Source organism: Moschus berezovskii, chromosome 24 (assembly GCF_049115385.1).
Source record: "Moschus berezovskii isolate FMDL1 chromosome 24, NW_MosBer_1.0, whole genome shotgun sequence".
Lineage (NCBI taxonomy): Eukaryota > Metazoa > Chordata > Mammalia > Artiodactyla > Moschidae > Moschus > Moschus berezovskii.
The window spans coordinates 16,669,241-16,692,327 of record NC_142483.1 but is presented as its reverse complement, the minus strand read 5'-3'; the positions used below and the strand labels follow the sequence as shown (position 1 = coordinate 16,692,327).

At 36.8% G+C, this 23,087-nt stretch overlaps 2 protein-coding genes across 6 annotated transcripts in view; one reads left to right on the top strand and one right to left on the bottom strand.

Moving 5' to 3' along the window:
* The first annotated feature begins 103 nt into the window (after positions 1 to 103).
* Positions 104 to 22,472, top strand: ASB14 (ankyrin repeat and SOCS box containing 14). Of its 5 annotated transcripts, XR_008684169.2 has the most exons (12): positions 110 to 213; positions 809 to 950; positions 3,667 to 3,713; positions 4,394 to 4,525; positions 4,621 to 4,779; positions 6,943 to 7,188; positions 9,538 to 9,709; positions 10,169 to 10,712; positions 12,537 to 12,690; positions 13,597 to 13,797; positions 19,035 to 20,851; positions 22,362 to 22,472. XR_008684169.2 is itself a non-coding variant. In XM_055414128.2 (11 exons), the coding sequence occupies exons 2-10, from the start codon at positions 829 to 831 to the stop codon at positions 13,773 to 13,775; spliced, it is 1,527 nt and encodes a 508-aa protein (XP_055270103.2). In that variant the 5' UTR covers positions 110 to 213; positions 809 to 828; the 3' UTR covers positions 13,776 to 13,797; positions 19,035 to 21,028. The 5 variants fall into 5 exon arrangements, 4 of the variants coding, with proteins under 4 accessions (XP_088688066.1, XP_055270103.2, XP_055270100.2 ...); XM_055414128.2 differs by lacking the exon at positions 22,362 to 22,472 and having other exon boundaries at positions 10,169 to 10,484; positions 19,035 to 21,028; XM_055414125.2 differs by lacking the exon at positions 22,362 to 22,472 and having other exon boundaries at positions 19,035 to 21,028.
* The window catches only part of APPL1 (adaptor protein, phosphotyrosine interacting with PH domain and leucine zipper 1), a 33,867-nt gene continuing 26,269 nt past the window's right edge, over positions 15,490 to 23,087 (bottom strand). Inside the window, exons 17-22 of the mRNA XM_055414124.2 lie at positions 22,389 to 22,563; positions 22,257 to 22,293; positions 21,022 to 21,168; positions 20,409 to 20,459; positions 20,029 to 20,118; positions 15,490 to 19,112 (exon numbers count right to left, since the gene is read on the bottom strand). Coding sequence (XP_055270099.1) covers positions 18,966 to 19,112; positions 20,029 to 20,118; positions 20,409 to 20,459; positions 21,022 to 21,168; positions 22,257 to 22,293; positions 22,389 to 22,563 — 647 coding nt within the window. The 3' untranslated portion in view covers positions 15,490 to 18,965. The remainder of the gene's footprint in view (positions 19,113 to 20,028; positions 20,119 to 20,408; positions 20,460 to 21,021; positions 21,169 to 22,256; positions 22,294 to 22,388; positions 22,564 to 23,087) is intronic.

Sequence of the window (23,087 nt, the reverse complement as noted above, 5' to 3'; positions counted from 1 at the left end):
GAAGAAGAGAGACCGTGTTTCCAAACAGAGCTAAACCACATGTAAAAAACAAGGGGAATGTGCCAGACTGTCTTATGATCAAGTATTTATAGTAAAGCTATTAATGGAATAGTCACTACTGGCGAGTGGAGATCCTAAATATAAATGAAAATTCCGACGTGCTAATCCTTAACAGTGAAAACTTCAGTGCTGTCCTAGAGGATTTAACAAAAGGTAAAACGTCTTTGGTATGTGATCAAACCTATTCTACGTGAAACCTGAAGTGTTCTTTTAAAGCCATTGAGATATTGCCTAATAAAATATACTGGGGCTTTCCCCCCACTATTCCAGTTAAATGTTATATTATAGAGCACATTTATTCCTATAACATGTTTATTTTTAATATTTACTAAAATATTCTTAGCATAATACTCACTGCATGTAGGAAAGATATTCTTTTGAGTACATGCTACAATCACTGAGAAAAACTCATAAGCTAAGTTTAAAATATATCGATATGAACATTTTCATAGTTACAATGGCACTGACTTAAGTTTTATGTGAAAACTTGTGTTTCCTGAGTAAGCTTTTAAGTAGATGGTTACTCATAGAAAATTTCTAATTTATGTTGACTCTGTGGCAGATCAGAATGCTCTTTGGAGTTTTTGAAAAATTTGTAAATGAATATTTTGTGTTCTAAATTTTGCATTTTTTCATTTACCAATCCTATGATTTATTTTAGTTTTCTGAATTTCATTTATAATTTTTATCAGTCAATGATCTGTTTCCACAACTGGAAAAATATTTTTAATTCATTTTGACTTTAAAGTAAATCTGTCTACATTCCACATGGATAATTACACCAGTGATGAAGACATCGATGATGACTTTGACACCCAGCTCATCATTCAACAGAGTTTACAGGATATTCCCAAGCCAGGAACTGCACAGCAGTCACCTGAGGATGAGAGGTAATGGTATCTCTTTGGCAATGCATTATAGGTATTCAACAGTTGAGACTTGTCATAAGCACGATGCTAGTGTTATGACAAAAACAGAAGGAGAGGCAGAATCCAAGGAGCTATCATTTAAATAGTATCTATGAGACTATGTCTGACCAGATAGGAGAAATTAGAAAATAATTCAGAATTTAATTAGGCAGTAAAGAAAGTAGTTGGAGGATGTTAGTTGGAGGAGAGGCAGACTGGAAATCAAAAAGGAGAAACAGATGAGAATTTGAGAGGCTAGAAAACCATAATGCATCTTGTCTTTGGGGGAGCTAAGGAAATGTATAAATCCACCAAGATACAGAAAGTTGTCAGTTTTAGTGGGGTGGGAGAGATAGGGTAAATTATTCAAATCAGAAGGAATAATTGTGGAAACTTAAACCCAGAAGAGACTACCCCTTCGGAAGGGTCGAGATTCAGAGTTCTGGTATGACAGCACTAGAAAAGGACCCCATGGACCCCTCTTCTTATCCTATCCCTTTCAACTTGTGGTGGTAAGATGTGATGGTGACAACTAGAGAATTGCCCTGGATATTGCCCTTGGCTGTCTGTAACCAAGCATACCTAGTCAAGTGCTGTCTGGCTGGTCAGCAGCTTCAAGCCCCTGAGTAGTTATCAGGGGTGATAAACGGTTTGCTTGGGATGGTGACCTCTATTTGCCCACTAGAGGTAAAATGGGATAAATGTGTTTTAACTCCAAGAGATTTTAAAATTAAATGTAGAGATGTTGAAGTTTATCAAACCTACAGTTGGGTTTTTTAATTTTTTAAAGTAATACTCACTTGGAGTGATTGTGTGCCACACTTTTGAGCATTTCATAAATATTAACTCATTTAAATTTTAATTCTCATTACCTCTCTATGTGGTGAAAGTCACTCAGTCGTGTCCGACTCTTTGTGACCCCAGGGACTATACAGTCCGTGGAATTCTCCAGGCTAGGATACTGGAGTGGATAGCCTTTCCCTTCTCCAGGGGATCTTCCCAACTCAGGAATTGAACCCAGGTCTCCTGCATTGCGGGCAGCTTTTTACCAGCTGAGCCACAATGTGGTAGGTACTATTATTATCCCCACTTAGAGATGAGAAAACAGAGGCATAGAGAAATTAAGTGACTAACCCAAAGTCACAGAGCTAGTAAGTAAAGAGCCAGACAGCCTGACTTCAGAGTCTTTGTTCTTTATCACACTATTCCTACACTTTTGTGTTAAATTTAGAAACAATCTTCAAAATAATCTTTAAATAGTTAAAAGTTTTATAAAGAAATTGGATTTCATTGGATTACCTGTTGTATTAACCTTGTGATTAACTTTGAAGTCATGATTTTACATTGAAAGGTAAAAGAGATTTTAATTAACAGTATTGAAATGTTTCAAAGAAATTCAAATTGACTATAGTTATAAATTTCAGTTATTAGATTTGAAAGAATTGTATGATACTTAGCAAGGTTTGCTGATTTGATCAGGTACTTGAAGGAATTAGGAAACAAGCACATACTTGAGACAAGAGGAATAAAGCACTCCCCACCCCCCAACAGAAAGATGTCCAGTCCTAATCCCCAGAATTTATGACTATGTAAATTTACATGGCAATGGAGAATTAAGGTTGCAGATGGAATAAGATTGCTGATCAGCCAGCTTTAGGATAGGGAGATTATCCTAGGTTATCCAGACAGGCCCAATGTAATCACAAGGGTTGTTAAAAGTGGAAGAGAGAGGCAGAAGAAAGAGATTCTGAGAGATGGCTAGGTAGAAGGATATGGCCCAACACTGTTAGCTTTGATGATGGAAGAAGGAGTCAAAGAACTAAGAAATGTGGGTGGCCTCTAGAAGCTGGAAAATGCAAAGTAGATTCTTCCATAGAGCCTTCAGAAGAAACACAGCACTACCAACACATTGATCTTGGTCAAGTAAGACCCATTCTGTATTTCTGAACTGCAGAACATAATAAATTTGTCTTAAGTCATTCAGTGTGTGGTAATTTCACACAGCTATTATAGGAAACTAATACAATGCTAAATCAATAAGTACAGTTTTAAATGTTTAAGAGAATTTGACCAGATTGTAAGCAGGACAGATTATCTAAGGAAATTTATTGTCTTCAAGCTAGGTTCATTGAATAATCAAAGGAAAAATAGAAAAATGACAGTCGTTATTTACTAGATTTAAAAAATAATGTAAGATCCATAAATTGTTCTTTAAAACTTTTAATAAAAATATTACTTAAAAAAACTGCTTATAGTGTTTTTTGAGCACAGATTCTGACCATGAATATTTTTAAAAAATCTTACACCATGATTATTTACTTTTTTAAAAAAATAATTTTTGCTAAACTCAGTGACACTATAGAGTGGCCATTTAAATTTTAATGTGATAATATGACATTTCAGTCCTAGACAGGTTTGATTCAGTTCAGCAAGTATCGATTTAGGGCCAGCTGTGATCTGGGTTCTCACAGTTCTTGCCCTAAAGAAACTGATGAGGAAGACATAAGAGGGAGGAGTTTCTCTGGAGCACATAAAGGGTTATACTATGTTTTGAAGTATTTCTATCATGCCTCAGTTATGGCCTCATTATAAGTTTACTCCTGGTTAACTACTATTGCCTTTACCCTTTCCTTTTGCTTTATATCCTTAACTTTTTTCTTCAATTTTGGAATTTCACATATATTTTTTTCCCCTGCAGCTTTTTGAGTGCTTACTATAAGAAGATAGTTGAAACAATAGAGACAGTTAAGTACTCTTCTTATTCTATCCCCTTCAACTTGTGGTAACATGTGATAGTGACAACTAGCAGCATTTTCCCCCTGAGTTCAGGAAGCCTAGAAACAGGATCTCCCAAATGCTGAACACTGTGGAGTCCACAGCTGATTGTCAGGAGTCTGATATGGCCTTTCCTGAGAGAAACTACTTCAGCACAACTTAGCAAAGAGCTCCTGGGCTCCTCGGTGAACAGAACTGTTTTCTGTATATAATAAGATGACAGGTCTTCACAGACCCCGGTGATATGGAATGCTAGATGAAAGACCTTACTGCTTATTTCCCTGCATGTATGGTAGTCGCCTAGTCATATCTGACCTTTTGTGACCCCATGGACTACAGACTGCCAGGCTCCTCTGTCCGTGGAATTTTCCAGGCAAGAATACTGGGGCGGGTTGACATTTCCTTCTTCAGGGATCTTCTGTACCCAGGGATCGGACCCAGATTTCCTGCATTGCAGGTGAATTCTTTATTGTCTGAGCCACCAGGAAAGCCCTTATTTTCCCTATGCGATTTACATTTGTCTTTCATGAAAGGTGGTGCCAGAATTTCATTCTCTCATGCACTAACCTTGATGATGGAATTCAGAAGCAGTATGGGCTGCCTTGTACGTGTGCCAAATGTGAATATGTCCTCATTTGACATACTAATAGGTAAGGAAGATGCATTGTCACAGTTGACCAAGTACCATTCAGCTTTTGATGAAGCAGATGAGATAGGCTGGCTTCCTCTCCATAAGGCTGCAGTACAATTAAATAAGAACATTTTGGAAATCACCCTGAAAGGTAAACTCCCTTTACAACTCTTCTTGATGCTTCTGAGAAATAAGGTTAAAATTTATTTTCATATTTTAATCTGTGGTCTAATGGATTTATTTCAGCCTCAAAACTCAGTGTGTGGGAGCAAACCACCCACAATGGTGAAACGCCACTGTTTTTGGCTGTCAGCAAATGCCTCTTAGAAAACGTCAGTTTTCTCCTTCTCAATGGCTGCAATCCAAATACCAAGAATGTTGAAGGCAATTCACCTCTTCTTACAGGTAAATTAACACCTTGGCTCTGGAGAACAGTCTGTGGCCCTGTGTCTCCTCTAGACCCAGGGGCTTCACAGGCAGTTTTTTGGTGCATAATCGCAGCAACATCACTAGTCCCAGTGACTACTTGTGGTATCTGACTCCCAAAAAGCTTTGTATAGACTGGCTTGAGGGGTGAGGCAAAGTGTCTGCCCAATTATGAGCTGGTTGTTTGCCTGATACCCCAGCTGAACAAGTTAATCTTGGTATAAGAAATATAGAAGAGGAGCAGAGTAGAAAGAAGCAACCAGTGTTTGGGTAAAATTGGCAGATTAAATATGAATGACTAATTTTGCTGCCTCCTGAGTCTTTAGGAGAAGTATAGTTCATTAACTGTTTTAAAGGGTTAAGATACAGAAGAATGGGAAGACTCGAAGAGGAGACAACAGTAACATGATTTTTAAAAATCAGAAGAGCAGATAGATCAATGAGTAATAAGTGACAAGAAAGCCAAATCTTAAATTGGAGTGGGGAAAGCCAAAAACCAGTGCAGTTGTATCAAAAGGCCTGGAAATTGTTGGCTATAGTTACCTCCTAGAACACAGGGATGAAGAACAAGCAGCTAAAATAGAAAAATTGATTGGAAACTATTAAGAAACCAGTACTCAGGTATCTAGATTACTTCTCCCAATCTACCCTGCTGGGTCAGATTCCTCTCCCACCCCAGCAAAATTTTGGAGGTTTATTCTCTGAATAGTGTGAGCAAAGGTTCTCAGGACTGGAGATATTAGGCAAGGGCAGGAATACTTGATTCGAAACACTGGAGGAATTAAGCAAACACAAGCTGAGATCTCCCAGCTCTCCTCTACCAAATTCTAGAAAGCTGGCAACTAGAACTTCACCCTCCAAGAGAAGGCTTCTCTGATCAGCTCAGGGAGAAAGAACCAAAAATAGTGGAACTGGAAGTTGCCCAACAAATGGCCCAGGCATATCAACCTTCAGTTAAGTCAGTGTTTCAAATTTCCAATCAGATTTTTAGTTTCCAATTCTTAATCATGAGCAGATATCCAAGGACTATCTGAGAAAATTCTCCAACAAGCAAACATAAACAACTTGGAAGAAACAAATTATTTAAGGAAAATAAAATGTAAGGGAGAGTTATCATTAATTTTCTTCGAAAAATCAATGAAAATTAATAAAATATCAGGACGCTACTAAGAAAAAAGAACAAAAAACTATTGAAAATTAAAAATATGGTAGAAATTTTTAAAAATGCTATAAGATAAAGTTATGTAAGCTTTATCTTACAAAACTGAAAAGAAGAAAAGAAATGAAAAATAGGAAAGAAAAATAACTAAGAGAACTAGGATGACCATTGAAGGAGGGAAACGTGAGTAACAGAAATAGGAGAGAGAGAAGACACACGGTGGAGGCAGTATGCCATCACTGAAACAAGTCAAGAAAGCTGTTTCCTAAAACAAAGGACATGCGTTTCTAGAATGAAAGGGCACAAAGTGCAACTCCATGAATTAAAAAAGACCCAATACCCTTGGGGACTCCATATTTCTAGTCTTCGAGCAACTATAGCTCTTTATATGGCACATGATAAACGGTGGTGAGCAGAATTCATCCTGATTCAGTGTCTGACACCTAGCAAGATTCCTCAGACACAGTTGGTACCAACAATTAGTGAATGGATAGGGAGATGGATAAATTAAGTTCTAGAATCTTAAAGGACTAAAGATTATCATCCAAATGTGAATTAACAGCATAAATACAGAAATACCAGTTAGAGAATTTGGTTTACAAAGTGTGAGGTTAAAAATGATTTCCTAATTATAGCATTTTTTTGGTTTTTCTTTATGTAAAGCAGCTACAAACATTTCTGGGGCTGGACTGGATACTTCAGTTCCTATTTTCTTGAGAACATAAAGATGATACATGAAAACCTTGTTTTTCAGCCCATAAGTAGCCAATAGACAATGAATAATTGGTCATGACTTAAAAGCAAGTAGAACACTATTAATATTACTTAATATGTGCCTCATTTTTTTCCAAAGCACAAACTGTTGGCACTTGAGGGGCAGGTAGGAAGAACTCCTTAAGAAGCCTGAGGGAAACTAGCTGATCAGATACTCTGGCCTGAATTTCCTGTTGAACATGACGCCTCCCTCACTTCCAATTTCCCAGCTGTTCTACAGGACTCCTATGATATGGCCTCCTTGCTGATCAGCCATGGAGCCAATGTCAACCTGTTGTGTGCCAACAAGAGGACAGCGCTCCACGAAGCAGCCAAGCTGGGCCGACGGGACATAGTGGCACTCCTGCTGGCTTCCGGGGCACACCCTGACCCACAGAGCTCCTACGGATTCACGCCTCTCGCTCTTGCTGCCCAAAGCGGACACGCTGAAATCATGGAACTCTTACTGCAGAAAGGCAAGGTTTTTCTATACAGTCAGCACAGTTTTACTAAAGGGTAACATGACCAAAGTGTTCTCCTCTTCACTGAGAGCTTCAGAGTAATAGAAGTTAACATTTCATTTAAGCTTAATTTAATATTTCGTGGAAGTACATGTTAATATATTAGCTATTGAAAAAAACCTAAAATAGGGATTGAATGCTTCTGACTTGCTCTGAAGTAGATTCCCTGAAATTACTAGGCTGCAGATTACTCTTTTACTTAATGTTCCCTGACCATGTTAAGAGGATGGTTGCTTTCTGTTTAATTTTTGTGTGTGACTGTTCTTTTTTAGATTCATAGAATGAAAGACTTCACAAAATCCTCTATATGTTCTCTCTGCTTAAGCTACCTCTACATGTTTTCTCTGCTTGAGCTAAGTGATGAGGCAGTCCAATCTGTTACCAGATGAATTATTAGGAAATTCTTCCTGATTTCTTCTTTGTGAGTCCCAGTTCTCCTCTCTAGTAATAAACAAAACTCTGAGAGAAGGGGAAAGAAGGCTACTTACATATGTTGACTACTTTCTCAGCACCAGATATTAAGCTGCTTATTTTACCTCAGACAATCTTTTGCAAACCCTGTGAGGTAGGCATTATCCTCATTTTACCCTTGAGAAAAGTGAGGCTCGGCGATCGTACCAGTTGCAGGACTTCCCTTCAACACATCCTCTCCTGCCACCAGTGCTGTAGCTGTGGACATCTTAGATCCTGGTTTAACTTGCAGAAACCTTGGCTCAGAGAGCTTTGGCATTTACTGTCTTTGAGGAGACCCCCCCATTGATGACACTGTGAGAAGATGCAGTGTTTTATCAAAAGCTTTTGTTCAAAGAAGCAAATCTTTCCCAAGATTTCATAAAGTCCCCAAATTAGAATTATCTTCTTTATTCTCCTCCCCATTTGTGTCCAGAAGCCTTATTTCTTTCTCTAACAACAGATGGTCCTGGTTTCCAATTTTCTAGACTGCACAGAACAACTTTTTGCTTTTTAGACTTAGCTAAATCCTTCCTATCATATAAGGAGAGGCTAGTTCCCAATCAATGACCATAAAACATTTCAAATAAAATGTTATGAGTGTTGTCAGAGATGGCTCAGGCCATTAGTTGGAAAAACAAAGTAAACACTGGATCCTTCATCTGCACAAAAAGAGCAACCTTTTGTGTAAATCATTGATTAAAATATAAAGAAACAAGAGAAGCAACAGATTTTAAATCCTTAACCTTAAAAAAAAAAAAACAACAGTGTGGGCTGACCTCACTACGGGAGGGGGCATCTCCCTTAGGTAAGCCCCTTTACAGTCATTTGCACATGGCTACTAAATAACAGAGCCAGGCTTTGACCCCACAACTGTCTCATTCCAAATCACATTAGTTTACCACCCTGCATTGCTAGACTGGTAACATAGCAGCATCATAGAAATAGGCCCTACCTTGCTGACTAGTTGTGCATTTCTGGTGAAGTAATTTAATTTCATTGAAGCTCAGTGTCTTCATCTTTAAAATGAAGACGTTAGCATCTACTTCCTAGGGTTGTTGTGAAGTTTAGAAATTACTATATACATAAAGGAACTAGTACATAGTGAGTACTCATTACATGGAGGCTTATTAGACACTTCTTAAAGCATTCTAGAACTGGGGTTCTGGGGCCGCCATTTTATATTCTAATGATTATGGAGTCCACAGTGAATTAAAGTCACCATAGCTTTTTTTACATGAACTGTGAAGGGGACCAGGTGTCCTCCTTTTCTTTTGTCCATTTGAATGCTGCTCTTTGTTGAAAGCCCATTTTACTCAGAGGCCTTCCAAAACTGACCCAAAATTCCTCTCTCCTTCCTTCACTTCCTAGTCCTACTTACAACCTCAGCCCCATTCACAGCCCTAGCCCTGAAATCTTTAAGGAAACAGCCTGTATCTATACTCATTACCCACAACATTCACAGAGCACTTAATTTACAGGGTACTGTACTATATACCCTTTTAACTATCAGCAGTCTCCAACTTCAACTAAGAACAGCTAGTGTCTCTTAGTATGCATAGTCTCCTAGCAACAAGTTAAAACAGAACAAATACCCTTTTCCACCATAAGATCTTCATTAGATTCATGGTGACATAGTTCAGCAGGACAGTTAGTGCCATCTTATATGTGTGTTATGAGGTAAGCAAGCTTTTGTATGCAGGTCTGAAAATAAAACCTATGAAATTATTTCTCCTGGGATTCTTAAGTTAGAAACATGTAGCTTATAAAAAAGCCAACACGTGTATTTATACTTAAGACTACTTAAGCAATAAAGTGAAAAGACTCGCATAACATCACTCTTTCTCCTCCTAGGAGCTAATGCTCTTGGTCAGGCCTCTGACTCTTCTTCCATCTTACTTGAAGCAGCTAGTGGAGGAAATCCAGACTCTGTGACTCTCTTGCTAGAGTATGGAGCTGATGCCAACATCCCTAAGAATTCAGGTCACCTGCCCATTCATGTAGCAGCTGACAGAGGTCACTTGTTGTAAGTTCAACCACACTATTGCAAATAGAAATAGTAATAGCTATGGGATTGGGGGGTGGTTTCTGGGAACTTGATATTCTTCATCTCTGATCCTCCAACTTCAACACCCTCTTTTAAATTAAGAAACTCTGGACCAGCTAGGAATTGGTAAATTCAGATATCCTCTGTAGCCACTGAAGAGACATAAAACTATCTTACTTTCAGGTCATTTGGCAATGCAGGGAGCCTTGGGTCTCACTGACTGGGATAATTCTGAGTTTTTTATTTAGACCTGTAACTTTACCTGGTATCAGAGATTTTGCATGCAGGAACTATGCCTTTTTTTTTTTTTTTTGGTTGGGGTGTCTTAAATATTACCTGATACTAATACCACCCAGTGCTAGTATAAAGCAATTACAAACAGGTCAATGCTGCATCTTAACAAAAAAAATTTTAATGCACTTTGAAATTCTTTCTCAGAGCTCTGAAGATTTTGGTTCCAGTTACTGATTTTGCTGCCATTAAGCGGAGTGGCATCAGTCCAGTTCACTGTGCAGCAGCAGGAGCACACCCCAAATGCCTGGAACTTCTCATCCAAGCGGGCTTTGATGTGAATTTCATGCTTGATCAGAGAATCCGCAAACACTACGATGACCACAGGAAGTCGGCTCTGTATTTCGCTGTATCAAATGGTGACCTCTCTTCAGTTAAGCTGCTTCTGAGTGCTGGAGCTCTGCCTAATCAAGACCCAGTTAACTGCCTCCAGATAGCCCTCAGGATGGGCAACTATGAGCTGGTAAGTCTGCTGCTACGGCATGGGGCGAATGTTAATTACTTCTGCAGAGTCAACCCTTTGCATTTCCCATCGGCACTGCAATACACACTGAAAGACGAAGTCATGCTCAGGATGCTGCTGAATTATGGGTATGACACAGAGCGATGCTTTGATTGTCCTCATGGAGACAAAGTTCATCCTTTCTATGCTTTTGAAGGCTGGACATCTACAGTTATCAAAGATACTATGGTAAGTACACACCATAGCAGCTGTCATCCTGTGTCATTATTGGTGGCCCTGAGCTACAAAGCAACAGATAAAATTCCATTCTTTCCAGAAGCTCTGGTTGGAAAGATTTTAATATGATAAATATATGATAAACCTGAACAGAAAGATGAAAAAAGTACAGAAACAGTTTAGAGGAAAAAGTGATTTAATTCTGCTCAGGGAATTTCACAAATGAAGTAACATCTGCACAAGGTTGTGAAGAATGATTGCAGCCTTATATGATCGCAGTTATGCTTTTTCTTTGAAGTGAGTTATCTAGCTAGAATGTTTCTGGGTTCCCTGTACTCTAGGTTTTTGACTCTAAACCAACTGAATAATGATTTTCTTTTGGTCACTTTCTGGTGAAAAAAGAATCCCAGTAAATGTTGCCGACTTCCCTCTTCTTGATTTTTTCTCTTTGCTTTATTCACACAAGTCTCTGTGCTCGCTTCGGCAGCACATATACTAAAATATTCACACAAGTCTCCTACTTTCCCCCTGCCTAACCGGTCACTTCTATTTTCGCCAACTTGAGCCTTTCCCCTGATTTTTCAAATAGCTGCCACCCTTCAGGCCTCAACTCAAGTGCTACCTCTTCAGAGAGGCCCTTCCCTACCGATCTTATTTAAGGTAGTTCTGCTTCCTAATCATTCTCTTTAATGCTTTTATAAACTTTTACCAGTTTCTGAGATTCTTTAATATTTTACTGATTATCTGTTTTCCCTACAATTACATGAATGTAAGCTTTCGTTCACCACTTTCATCAGCTTACAGATCTATGTTCAGAGTAGATGTACTATAAATACTTGAATTCATAGTATTAAATCTGAAAATATAAATAAAATGAAAAAAAATCTTTGGATCAATTCTGAAAGGTAAAAAGCAAACATTTTAATATTGTATGTTACTTTTAGGTTATAATTAATGATTGACTTGGTTAAGTAATAGGTCATCTTGTATGGCTTCCTGACTTTTCATATAGTATTATTTGCCTTCTTACATGGGCATCTTGTCTAAGGATATATAAATCACTTAAAGGTAGAAACTATATCATGATTCAAGTATTAGGGTGGGACTATGTTATTAATGATAGAAAACCCCAAATAAAAGTGGCTCTAATAAGATGGCTTATTGCCCTTTCATAAAATAAAGGCAAATGTAAATAGCGTTCTAACTGGATAGTTCCATGATTCACAGAAGAAACCCACACTGCAGTGAGCAGGATGGCTGGCAGGAAGGAGTGCACACTTTGTTCTTCTGTAACGGCATTCTGGGAGTTGCTCACACTTCCACTGACATCCCATTGGCTAGGACGTAGTCAGGTGGCCACTTCTAGATGTAAGTGAAGCTGGAAAGGTAATCTTTATTCCAGACAGCAGTGTGGGCAAACAAAGGGGATAATAAATATTATCTAACAGTCTCTTTTAAATCCTCATTGTATCTTCAGGAGAGTTAGTAGTTCAGGAGAGTTAGTAGTAAATATTTTTCCCAATGATCTCCTGGAAGAGGAAATGGCAACCCAATCCAGTACTCTTGCCTGGAGAATCCCAGGAACAGAGGAGCCTAGAGGGCTATAGTGCATAGGGTTGCAAAGAGTTGGACGCAACTGAAATGACTTAGCATGCATGTATGCATTTTTCGCAATGTTAAGAGTCAAGAGATATTTTCTTGTTCAACACCTTCGTTTGTAAATGAAGAACCTGAAACCTTTGGTTCCTCTGAGTTTAGTGTTCTTTTGATGACTATGTTAAAACACAGATACGTAAGTTTTTCATTTACTTTCATGGTTCTGATTTTCTTCCTCAGTTCTGTGAAGTAATAACTTTGTCATGGCTGCAGCATCTCTCTGGGAAGGTTGTTCGAGTGATGCTTGATTATGTTGACCAAGTTAGGATCTGTTCAAAGTTGAAAGCTGTGCTCCAAAAACAGGGGCACTGGTCAGAAATCCATTTTATCTTGAGTAAGTATCTTTCTTGAACATTCTTACCAAAAAATACTAATTGAACTCTTGTTTTGTAGAACATTGTTTTCTTCAGTTAAAAGCTTGACCTGAAGAAACCAAGAAAAAAACTATTCCTACCTAAAAAATGTTATTGTATATACTAAATGTGTACTTATTAACCATTTCCCAATAGATGAAATGTTACATAATTATTTATTATATAGGTAGATAATAATTTTCTCTTGATCCCTACGGAACAGCATAGACACAAGAATTAAAAACTATGAAATGGGGCTTCCCTGATGGTCCAGTGGTTAAGAATCAGCTTGTCATTGCAGAGGACATGGGTTCAATCCCTGGTCAGGGAACAAAGATCCCACATGCCGATATGCTGCAACTACTGTGCTACAACAAAATGAAGATCCTGATAGTTGCAAAAAAGACTCAATGCAAGCAAATAAATAAATATTTTTTAAAAACCAACTATGAAATGGCATTAAAAACATGGATGAGAAAATGCTAAGATCTAAAACTCTAAAGGATAGTAAATGACCCTTCAAACAAAATTGTTTCACAGCAGCACCTAAGTCAAACTAAGAAGAATTTCTTTTATCTAATTTCCCCATGGAATCTTTAGTTTTTAGCCTAACCCCGAGGGGCAGGACAGGGGGTTAATACATGTAGATGTAGGAGCTTTAGGTCTCACAGGCCAGACCTACAATTGATGCCAGTCTTTGGACTCTTAACATGATGTGGTCTGAAACCATAGCTACAAGATTTGCAATGAGAAGTGAAAAGCTACTTCCCAGTTTGGTCACAACAAAGGAAAATCTTGGTGGCTTAAGTATAAAATACATTTGCTAAGATCACTGAAAAATCAATTAGTTCTTATTCCTTTTGGATAATGCGTGTTTTGCCTTTTAGCAAACCCTCGCTCTCTTAAACATTTGTGCCGCCTCAAGATCCGCAAGTGTATGGGACGTTTACGCCTGCGCTGCCCCGTCTTCATGTCATTTCTTCCATTACCCAATCGTCTAAAGGCATATGTCCTTTACAAAGAATATGACCTTTATGAACAAGGAATTTTCACAGGAACCTGGTAATCAAACTATTCTGGATGAAAAGGTACAGATCTGCAGATGTCTTTCTTTAAATCTGACTTGTATTTCTCACTTTACCTGGTGACTAAAATCTCAGTGCAGTCTAGGTTCTTCAGAGAGTCACTCTGAACATAGCCTCTCAATAGATGGCTAGCATTCTGAAAGGCAGTTTTATAAAAATAAAACCCAAAGTAAAAATTTCAATTAACTAAGATTATCAGTTCTAATGCTATACTGATCTTGTATTAAATGTATGAATTCATATTTTTATATGCCCAAAATAATAAATGCTACCTCTGATAATTCAAGATAATTCTTAATAGTAATACTTTTTATAGAGAAATACATATATAAATCGCCTTAGTGACTACAATGAATAAAGTACTGACCCAAGTACATGATCCTAGAAATTAGCTCTTCCTGTACAGAAGTCCCAAGACCAGCTTAGTGTCTGTTTATGTGTAGAGTGCAGTACTGAGGTAATTCAGCTGAAAGAGAACCTCAATTGCCATTTCATCATTAACGGGATACATGTATTCCTTCTTTTCACAAAACCCTGGCTAAGGGTTACCATTTATTGGTTCATGTGATCACTGGAATAAAAACAAAAAGTGTTTTCAAATGGATGATGGTTTATGATTCCTACACTGAGCCCAGTCCAGTAGACAGAGAGCAGTGGCTCATTGATAGAAGCAGTTATAGATATTAGTTTACAATTTTGTTTCTATATATTCTGTGTTGCATTTAAATACAGGTTTCTGGATGTGGAAGTGAGGAAAGAAACTGAGAAGACATTCGTTCAGCCACACTGGTGTACCATTATATGGCACATCAACACAGAGAACAGAGAGGCAGGATTATGGCCACAGGCCCAGTCAGTTATAGCTGTTATGTGTTCACTCTTAGCATACATTTTTTTTTTTTGGCATAATATAGTCCTTCTTATGGAAACTGAAGCTGGATGATTTCTTTCTGATGTAGGGATTCATGGCTATATAGACTATTTCAGTAAGTACAGACTTAAAATTACTTTCATAATACGGTTTCACATAGACAATCTGCAAAACTAGCTGGCATGAATAGTTTTTATTATTTTTTTAATCAAAGTGTGGTGTCTGTTTATAAATGAGTGCTAGATTATATGTATGTTCATATACAAATATATTTAGGATATACATGCACCTAGATAAATTATATAATTCTAAAGTTAATTTCATCTACTCCCTGGACCTCCTACGAATGTATACATTTCATAAAATTCAAAACAAATTAAAAGAGAAACTGCCAGTAGAACAGAACTTGGTAAATGTTATCGGGAACCACAGAGAGCACAGCGGATGAAGATTCATTAGTGTTACAACCACAGGCCCAACCCACATAAGCTGGCACACACAATAACCTGGTCCTTCAAACTACAGGAATTCCTTCAAATAGGACCAAGCACAGCAAGTATACACTGTAACATATCTAGGGTAATTACTGAAAAGTCCCTTAATTTTTCTAAAAGGAAAAAAGTCACTAGATATGAATTAGTACTATGTCCCCATGAGTGACATTTTTTCCCCCATTTTAGTTGTTATGGGATTGCAACAGAGTTAGATGTGTAATAGTATCATAAAAGATTAAGAAAAAGTCCATTTGTTTTATAAGCATCATTTGAAATTACTTGGAGCAATAAAATGCAGAGTATATACCAGATATTTCATACAAAAAAGACTATAAAAAATCATGGACTTTATTATACATTAAAAATCTCCTAACAGCATATTTCCTGAAGCCTTATCAGGAATACTTATTTTGACATAATGAAAAAATAAGTTTTCCACTCCACATGTATACCACCATTACATAAAGTCAGGTTCTTCAAATTTAATTCTAAAGAGAAATGTAGCGTAATTTTTAATTGCATATACATGATTAATAGTATCAGTGAAATAAGAATTAACCAATTCACTTACATTACAAAATCACCAAATATACAAAGCGGTTTTGCACACTAGTTATAACTTACTCCCCGGTTCTCATATTAACCTAAGTAAATTACATATGAGTACAGCCACAAGAGATTAGTTAAAAAGTCTAATACAGTTCCAGTTTCAATTTTTTATGTATTATTAATTACTATGGAAGAAAAAAAAAATCTCATGAAAGAAGAGTAAGCCAAACTTGCTAAAAGTAAAGTCAAAGACTTGCTTGCTACAATCAGTGTGCTTGAATATTTAAAGTACAATTTGAATGCTTGGAGACTGTTATCAAAGTCAATGTTAATATTTTTATTTTATTAATTTGGGTGACATATTTTGCAAAACATAGGCTCTTAGTCTGTCAGCATGTATAAGAAGATTCAACTCAAATACTTACAGTTCCTATATATAACTCAAAAGGAACTGAGATGCCTTTACCACACATGATTACATGTGACATAGAATGGTATGAACACCCTAATATCCTTTTCTCAAGCATAAAAGTAACATAAATTTACCACCTCTATACTGTGGAATCTGAGAATTCTTTTGAAATTAAACACAAGGTAATCATTATAGTCATGGCAAAAACTAGACTGGGGACTATGTTCAAGGCAACAGTTTCAGTTCCTTGTTAGCAAGTTTTCTCAATTTTACAAGGGGGAAGGAATAATTAGTTTGCTATCTTTATTACCACAGTTACAAAAGTACTGCTGAAACAGGGAGCACGAGTGCCTAGCAGAATTAGGTAGACTTAACTTCTTTCCTTTTAAAGAATCAGTTTTGTTAATGTCTAAAAACCATTAAATTCAAGTTTGAATCTGAGAAAAATATCCCCAAATCTAATGCCATTACCACCAGAGCATCCAAAAGCTTGAAGGGATTTCAAAGGGGAACAAAGATCAGCTTGAATGTTATGCAAAAATCCATGGGGAGCCTTCTTTAAACAAAACATATAATTTATTAAAGTTGATGCTTAAGTATCTGCTGTAATGGAATAGTTCACATGGTTCTACAGTAACGAAACAGAAGTTGAATCATCTAACATTAAGCCCACACATGACTTCTGTTTGGCACTGGAATGCACTCTGGTCTGACCTACGGGCACGACGGTGTTATTGTGGAAATTCCTAACAAGATATGACTTAAGAAAAGCCACAAGTTTGTCCAGCATCCCTAAGTCTCAGAACCTTTACCTTTCATCTACATTTTGACTGAGAGTGTTCACCAAGGGCAACGCTTTGCTACCATGCAAAGCACCAGCCTGGTTAACACCATCTCCTAATGCTGACCACCTTCTTTGCATGATGGCTGACAAGTTATACCTGAACTAAGTGAGGTGGCAACCTTACAGTATAAACAAAAGACTTACTGAGACAAAAAGCTTACTAATCCTCAAAAAGGTCGTAAAAGCAGGATGTGCCAAGGCTAACCAAATGCTGATCACAGAAGAAATTTCAATTTTTACAAAAAGGAATGATGCACAAACTACTGTGAAAGCATTCCCTTTAGCAAGGACAAAATAAACTCTTTTCAAAAAGTATTCCATAAATTTCTACTTTTTTACTATATGTTTTGGTAACATAAGGCTTCAAAATAATGATTATTAAGTAATCATTATTCCCATTTGGTACATGGCTAAAAAAACCCCACAATCCTATATATAATTATCTATTCCATTCCTACAGAAAACAGTGTATATACATTGTGAAACAGCTGAGAACTATATGCCATTTCTGAATCAGAACTAAGAAGAAAAAACTATATGTCAAATAACAAAAGGCTTTTTTTCCTTGTAAAATTAGTGGCTAATCTCTTGAAAATTTTAAATATATGACTATGTAAAATATTTTATTCAATATATTTAACGTAGCTATATGTACTTTTACATGTGAAACACAGGAACATAATTTCTATCAGCAATGTTAAAAATCCAAGTTAAAAAAAAAAAATCAAGTTCTGTCATAGAATTAGGCAGTAGAGAAGTGTCATTTTAACCTTGGCACCAGGTTAAAATCCTTCCTGGGTTGACTCTCCTCGACCAAGCATTCAATTGCTTTTCAGTCTTTCATGGAATTAGACCTTTTACTATACTCATTTAAAGAGGATAAGTATTTACAATAATTAGTGCAAATTATTCTCTGCTCACATATTTGATTACACAGATATAAAGTGGTGATCAGTATTTTATAAAAACATGGAATTATGAAAATACTGTGGGTATCAGTCTGAAATTTAAAAGATTACATTTTTAAACTAAATTCTAGGAATTTTTACTTTAAGCAGGAAACATAATTGCTATAGAACTTCTTTCTAAATGTCCCTTGATTTTCAATAAAAATTATTTCACACAATGCAGAAAATACAATGTATTTATCCTGTAACAATCTTTACATGTTAAATCCTAATCTAAAACTTATTTGAACAACAAAAAAAATTCCCTTTTAGTAAATTCCAAAATCTTATTTTAACCATTACTGCTCTGCAGCAATAATTCAAGTCCCAACCTGAGAACTAAGAATGTGATAATAAATGCCAAGGGCTGTAGCAATCTTGAAATGAAGACACTTACGCTTCTTTCCCACTGGCATCAGGTATAATACATCAGAGAAATGCGAGCAATCCAAGAAAATGCCCTGAAATCTACAGTACCACCTGCCACAATTTGAAACTTTAAGTCTAAAACCTCTATTTTGTAAAAGTCCTATTGCACATTTAACATTGTTAAAATATTGGCAAACTTGAAAATTTTTCTATATAAGGATTTTAAACCTATTTAGTCAAAAGCTTCCTCACTGCCAGCAAAATGTTCCTAATGAAAGAGAGGGAGCATATCCATGAATATCTGAAGCTGAAGAATAAATGATTTCTTATGGTCACAGCCAATTACAATGCAAGGTAATAAGTTCACAATTGGAAGGAAGAAAAGGCTTGAGCAACTGTAATTCCTCAGCAATCTACTTCAGGAATATGAACAGGTTTCTTTCAGACATGTGGAATTTAAAGTTACTGCATAGTATATTATTTCTAAGGGAAAAAAAAAAGAACCAATGCAAACCTAAGTTATCAAGGTCAATATTAGTTTAAAAAATGAAGTTAAACAAGCAAATACAAATTTTAGTCTTCTCCTTGATAGTTCAACATTGTTGTTACCTTGTGCCATTTTACCATAGAAATTGTCAACAAATTCCAAGGGGGGAGAAATATCAACCAAAAAGCAAGGATAAGTTTATGCTTCTGACTCTCTCTTTTTTCCTTCTTCTCCCAAATCACTCTCTTCTGACTGGCTACTGCTAAGGACAACAAACTGCCCCTCGCTACTGGCTTGGTTTGGTCTACTGGAAGCAGCTATCAACCGACTTTGTTCTTCTAAGTCCTATTGGAAAAGACAGAAAAGAAACTGAGTTAATTTATATGCAATCAAATGGAAAACTAAGCAGTTAAATACATACTTGAGAGCAACTTCCATACTTTTGTCATAAATATGTATGCATAATTCTGGCAACTTACTGAAAACAAAGGCTACACAAACCAATGTTAACACTGAAGTATATTTTGACATGGTTCTAGAAATCCTATCAAAGTCAACATTTCATCATCTGCATTTTTACGGTTAACAACTTAATTCAGGCCATTATTATCTCTCACTATAAACTAGAGAAGGGATATACAGACATACATACTTAACTATGACTGATGAAAGCCATACATATCTCCTCTCAAAAGACCTGTTTTGAGGAGACAACCTTCCAACCTTCATTGGAATATTAGTTTGTTTGCTAAATAGCAAGTCACACTAGAAGAGGGTGAGAGAGGATGAGATGGTTGGATGGCATCACTGACTTAATGGACATGAGTTTGAGCAAACTCCAGGAGATACGTGAAGGACACGGAAGCCAGGCGTTGCAGAGAGTGGGACATGACTTAGGGAATGAACAACAACAAGTCACACTACATATCAATATAACTATAATGTAAACACTGTATCACAAGACAGATGTCAGGAATTCCCTGGTGGTCCAGTGGTTGGGACTCTGCGCTGTCACAGCTGAGGGCCTGGGTTCATTCATGGTGGGGGAACTAAGATCCCACAAGCCGAGCAGTGAAGCCAAGAAGACAGATGTCATCCTTTTCTGCTATGCTGTGAATCATCTGTTTATGACGTAGCTAAGCGAATGGAAATGGAACCTTCACTTGAAAATTCCAATATGAAAGTCACAGTGCTGAATTAAGGAAACTCTTTGTAAACATCATATCTGGTCAGAGAAGATCTAGACATTAGGACTGCATACCTTCTCAATTTGTTTTTGTTTACTGAGTTCTTTCTTTTGCTTCTCTTTTACTCTCTCTATTTCTTTTTGTTTTTCTGATGCCCTGCGATCCTGAAGAATAGATGAATACAACTAATTAATTAAATATGAAATAACTAACTTTTCAATTAATATTACCTTTGTAACCTTTTCAAATTATTATTTGCATTTATATGAGCAAGCACACCAAAAATTTACATCCTAATGTTAGCCATTTATCCAAATTCTAAATGCTATATATCAGCAATAGCATCTGTTGTTAACTTTGTATAGCAAAATAATTTTTATTTACTTGTTAATATGAAAGATCTTATATTACTTGAGTTAATATTCTTGGATAATTAAGTATCTTAGATTCTTACCAGTTCTGCATGCAATGCTATCTGTTTTGCCAATCCAACAGAATCACAAATCTAAAGGGGGAAAAAGTAAGAAAAACTCAGTTCATACATCAAAGTGATAATTTCAAGTATCCAAATGGCTGATGTAACTAGTTTCATAACTCATTACACTTTTTCAAACAAAAGCTGATTTAAGAGTGTTCCAGCCCCAAAACCAAGCCTCTGTGTATTTTCTTCAGTCTGTGAGCTCCCACCACTGGCTCTCACGTCAAATCCCTTACTTCTTGTTATCTCAGATTCATCACTAAGATGGTAAAGCTTCAAAGAACAAAGTAAGCAGCTACTGCTGCTATTCTAAGCTGGAAACATTTGGAAATGGCTGATTATGGGAATATTTTGCATTCCCAAGACAAGTTAATGAAGCCAGAAGATTGCACCAGCTCTCAATGGCTAGGAAGACACAGGTCTGTGGAATCAGAGAGCCTAACCCATCAGCTCAGCTCTCTTCAAAACAATAGGCCTTGGTGAAGCAACTCAGATGGACTAGACAAAGTTTGGGAGTTTTATCCAGAAATCTTAGTAAGAACTTTGACACATATTTCACAATAGAAACACATTTTGAAAATCCATGTACCTTTTCACCCTCGTTGTTTGATTCAAATATATAACAGACTGATGACAAATTACTTTCACTTCTCCCTCCTGATGTCCGAAGAACAAATCCAAAAAGCCTCTTATTTTCCTGATGGGCAGCATACAGAACTACACTGGGTAATGGAAACTGCACAGAAAACATCAGAAGCAAACATGAGATTTTTTTCAGGCCATTATAACAGCGCTTCTATATATGACAAACTCATGTACTTAGTTATTAAATAGCATAAACAAACATTAGAGTCAATCAATTTTCTTAACGGAATGGTAATCCAAGAACAATCTCACATTTGGTTTGGATTGCCAGAAACATTAAAAGGTTGTTGAATACTGAATTTATTAGTCATTAACATATTTTACAAAGTCAAATTCAGTAACAAATATGGTCTCTGTTATTAAATGATTAAACAAGCACAAACCTGCAGCTATTTCAAAATAGATAATTATAAAATAAACTCAACGTACTCTTGCCTAGAAAATCCCATGGATGGAGGAGCCTGGTAGGCTGCAGTCCGTGGGGTCGCTAAGGGTCGGACACGACTGAGCGACTTCACTTTCACTTTTCACTTTCACACATTGGAGAAGGAAATGGCAACCCACTCCAGTGTTCTTGCCTGGAGAATCCCAGGGAAGGGGGAGCCTGGTGGGCTTCCGTCTATGGGGTCACACAGAGTCGGACACGACTGAAGTGACTTAGCAGCAGCAGGAACCATGTTGGCCTTTTAATTCCTTAATTTGTTAGTTTCTTTGTTAGTCACTCAGTCTTGTCCAACTCTTTGTGACCCCATGGACTGCAGCCCACTAGGCTCCTCTGTCCGTAGGATTTTCCAGGCAAGGATACTGGAGTGAGTTGCCAGTTATTTCTCGGGGGATCTTTCTGACCAAGGGATCTTCCTGATCCAGGGATCAAACCCGGGTCTCCCGCATTGTAGGCAGACGCTTTACTATCTGAGCTACCTTCTTTAGGGTATGCTATATGCTCCCTAACTGACGGATAAATATAAATACTAAATATCACACCAGACTGCACTGATTCTTTCAACTACATGGAATGTTACAACTTTTTTTGGAGAGATGGCCATAAACTCAATTATAACCACCTAAAAATCAATCATAATTCATGTTTCCATATCCAAAGATACAAAATCAGGATTATCAGAAGTAAGATGTGTATATGTACAAAGAGACTTAAAGCTTTAAACATGCAGAACTCACCGTGAGCCTTGTAACTTGTGTCTGTGGATCAATTAACCTATAATAATAAATTTAAGGAAAAAAATGTTAATTATGCTAAAATTATGTAAATATTTTTCCCCACAGTTGTTTGAGGGACAGGTTACTACTTACTTTAAACAATCACAAGTGACTAATAAGTGTGATTCTGTCATACGAAAGATGTTATGGATGGCCCGGGCAGCTAAAATTTGGCGCATTGTTTCATAAACAACATCTGGATTGTCATCTGATTTCACCTCCATAGAACCAAGGAATCGGACAATAAACAACTGATGAAGAATAGACTCTACAACAAAACAAGGTACATTATGTAATTTTAAATCCCACATTTCTTTTCCTAGGGAATTAAATACACTGCCTTCTTTAGGTTTTCCAATGAAATATTCAATCTAGCAGAAGCACTCAGAAATAACTCCTAACTACAGTGTTCATGTTACAGAAAAAGTAAGATCTCAAATTCCAACAGCAAAAGATTATGCTTCAGCAACTGGTGGTTCTGAGTTAAAAGAATTCCTTTTACTATTCTGACAGCTTTACTGTTAGTTTGAAATTATATCAAAGTAAATAAGTTTAGGAAAAAGAAAAAAAAAAATTATGCTCCAGAACCAGAAGAAAACAGCTGTCAGGAAAGGTCAAAGGATATCTTATACAATGAGAATCTGACTATGAGGTCAAAAGTATGATATAATTTTGTGTGAATAATGAAATCTTACGTCTGAGTAAGTTCTGTTGCTTTAAGTGCACTATGACTAAAAAGAAAAAACTGTGGAGTAAAGATACCATTAAAACATACAGCAGAACAAATGTAAA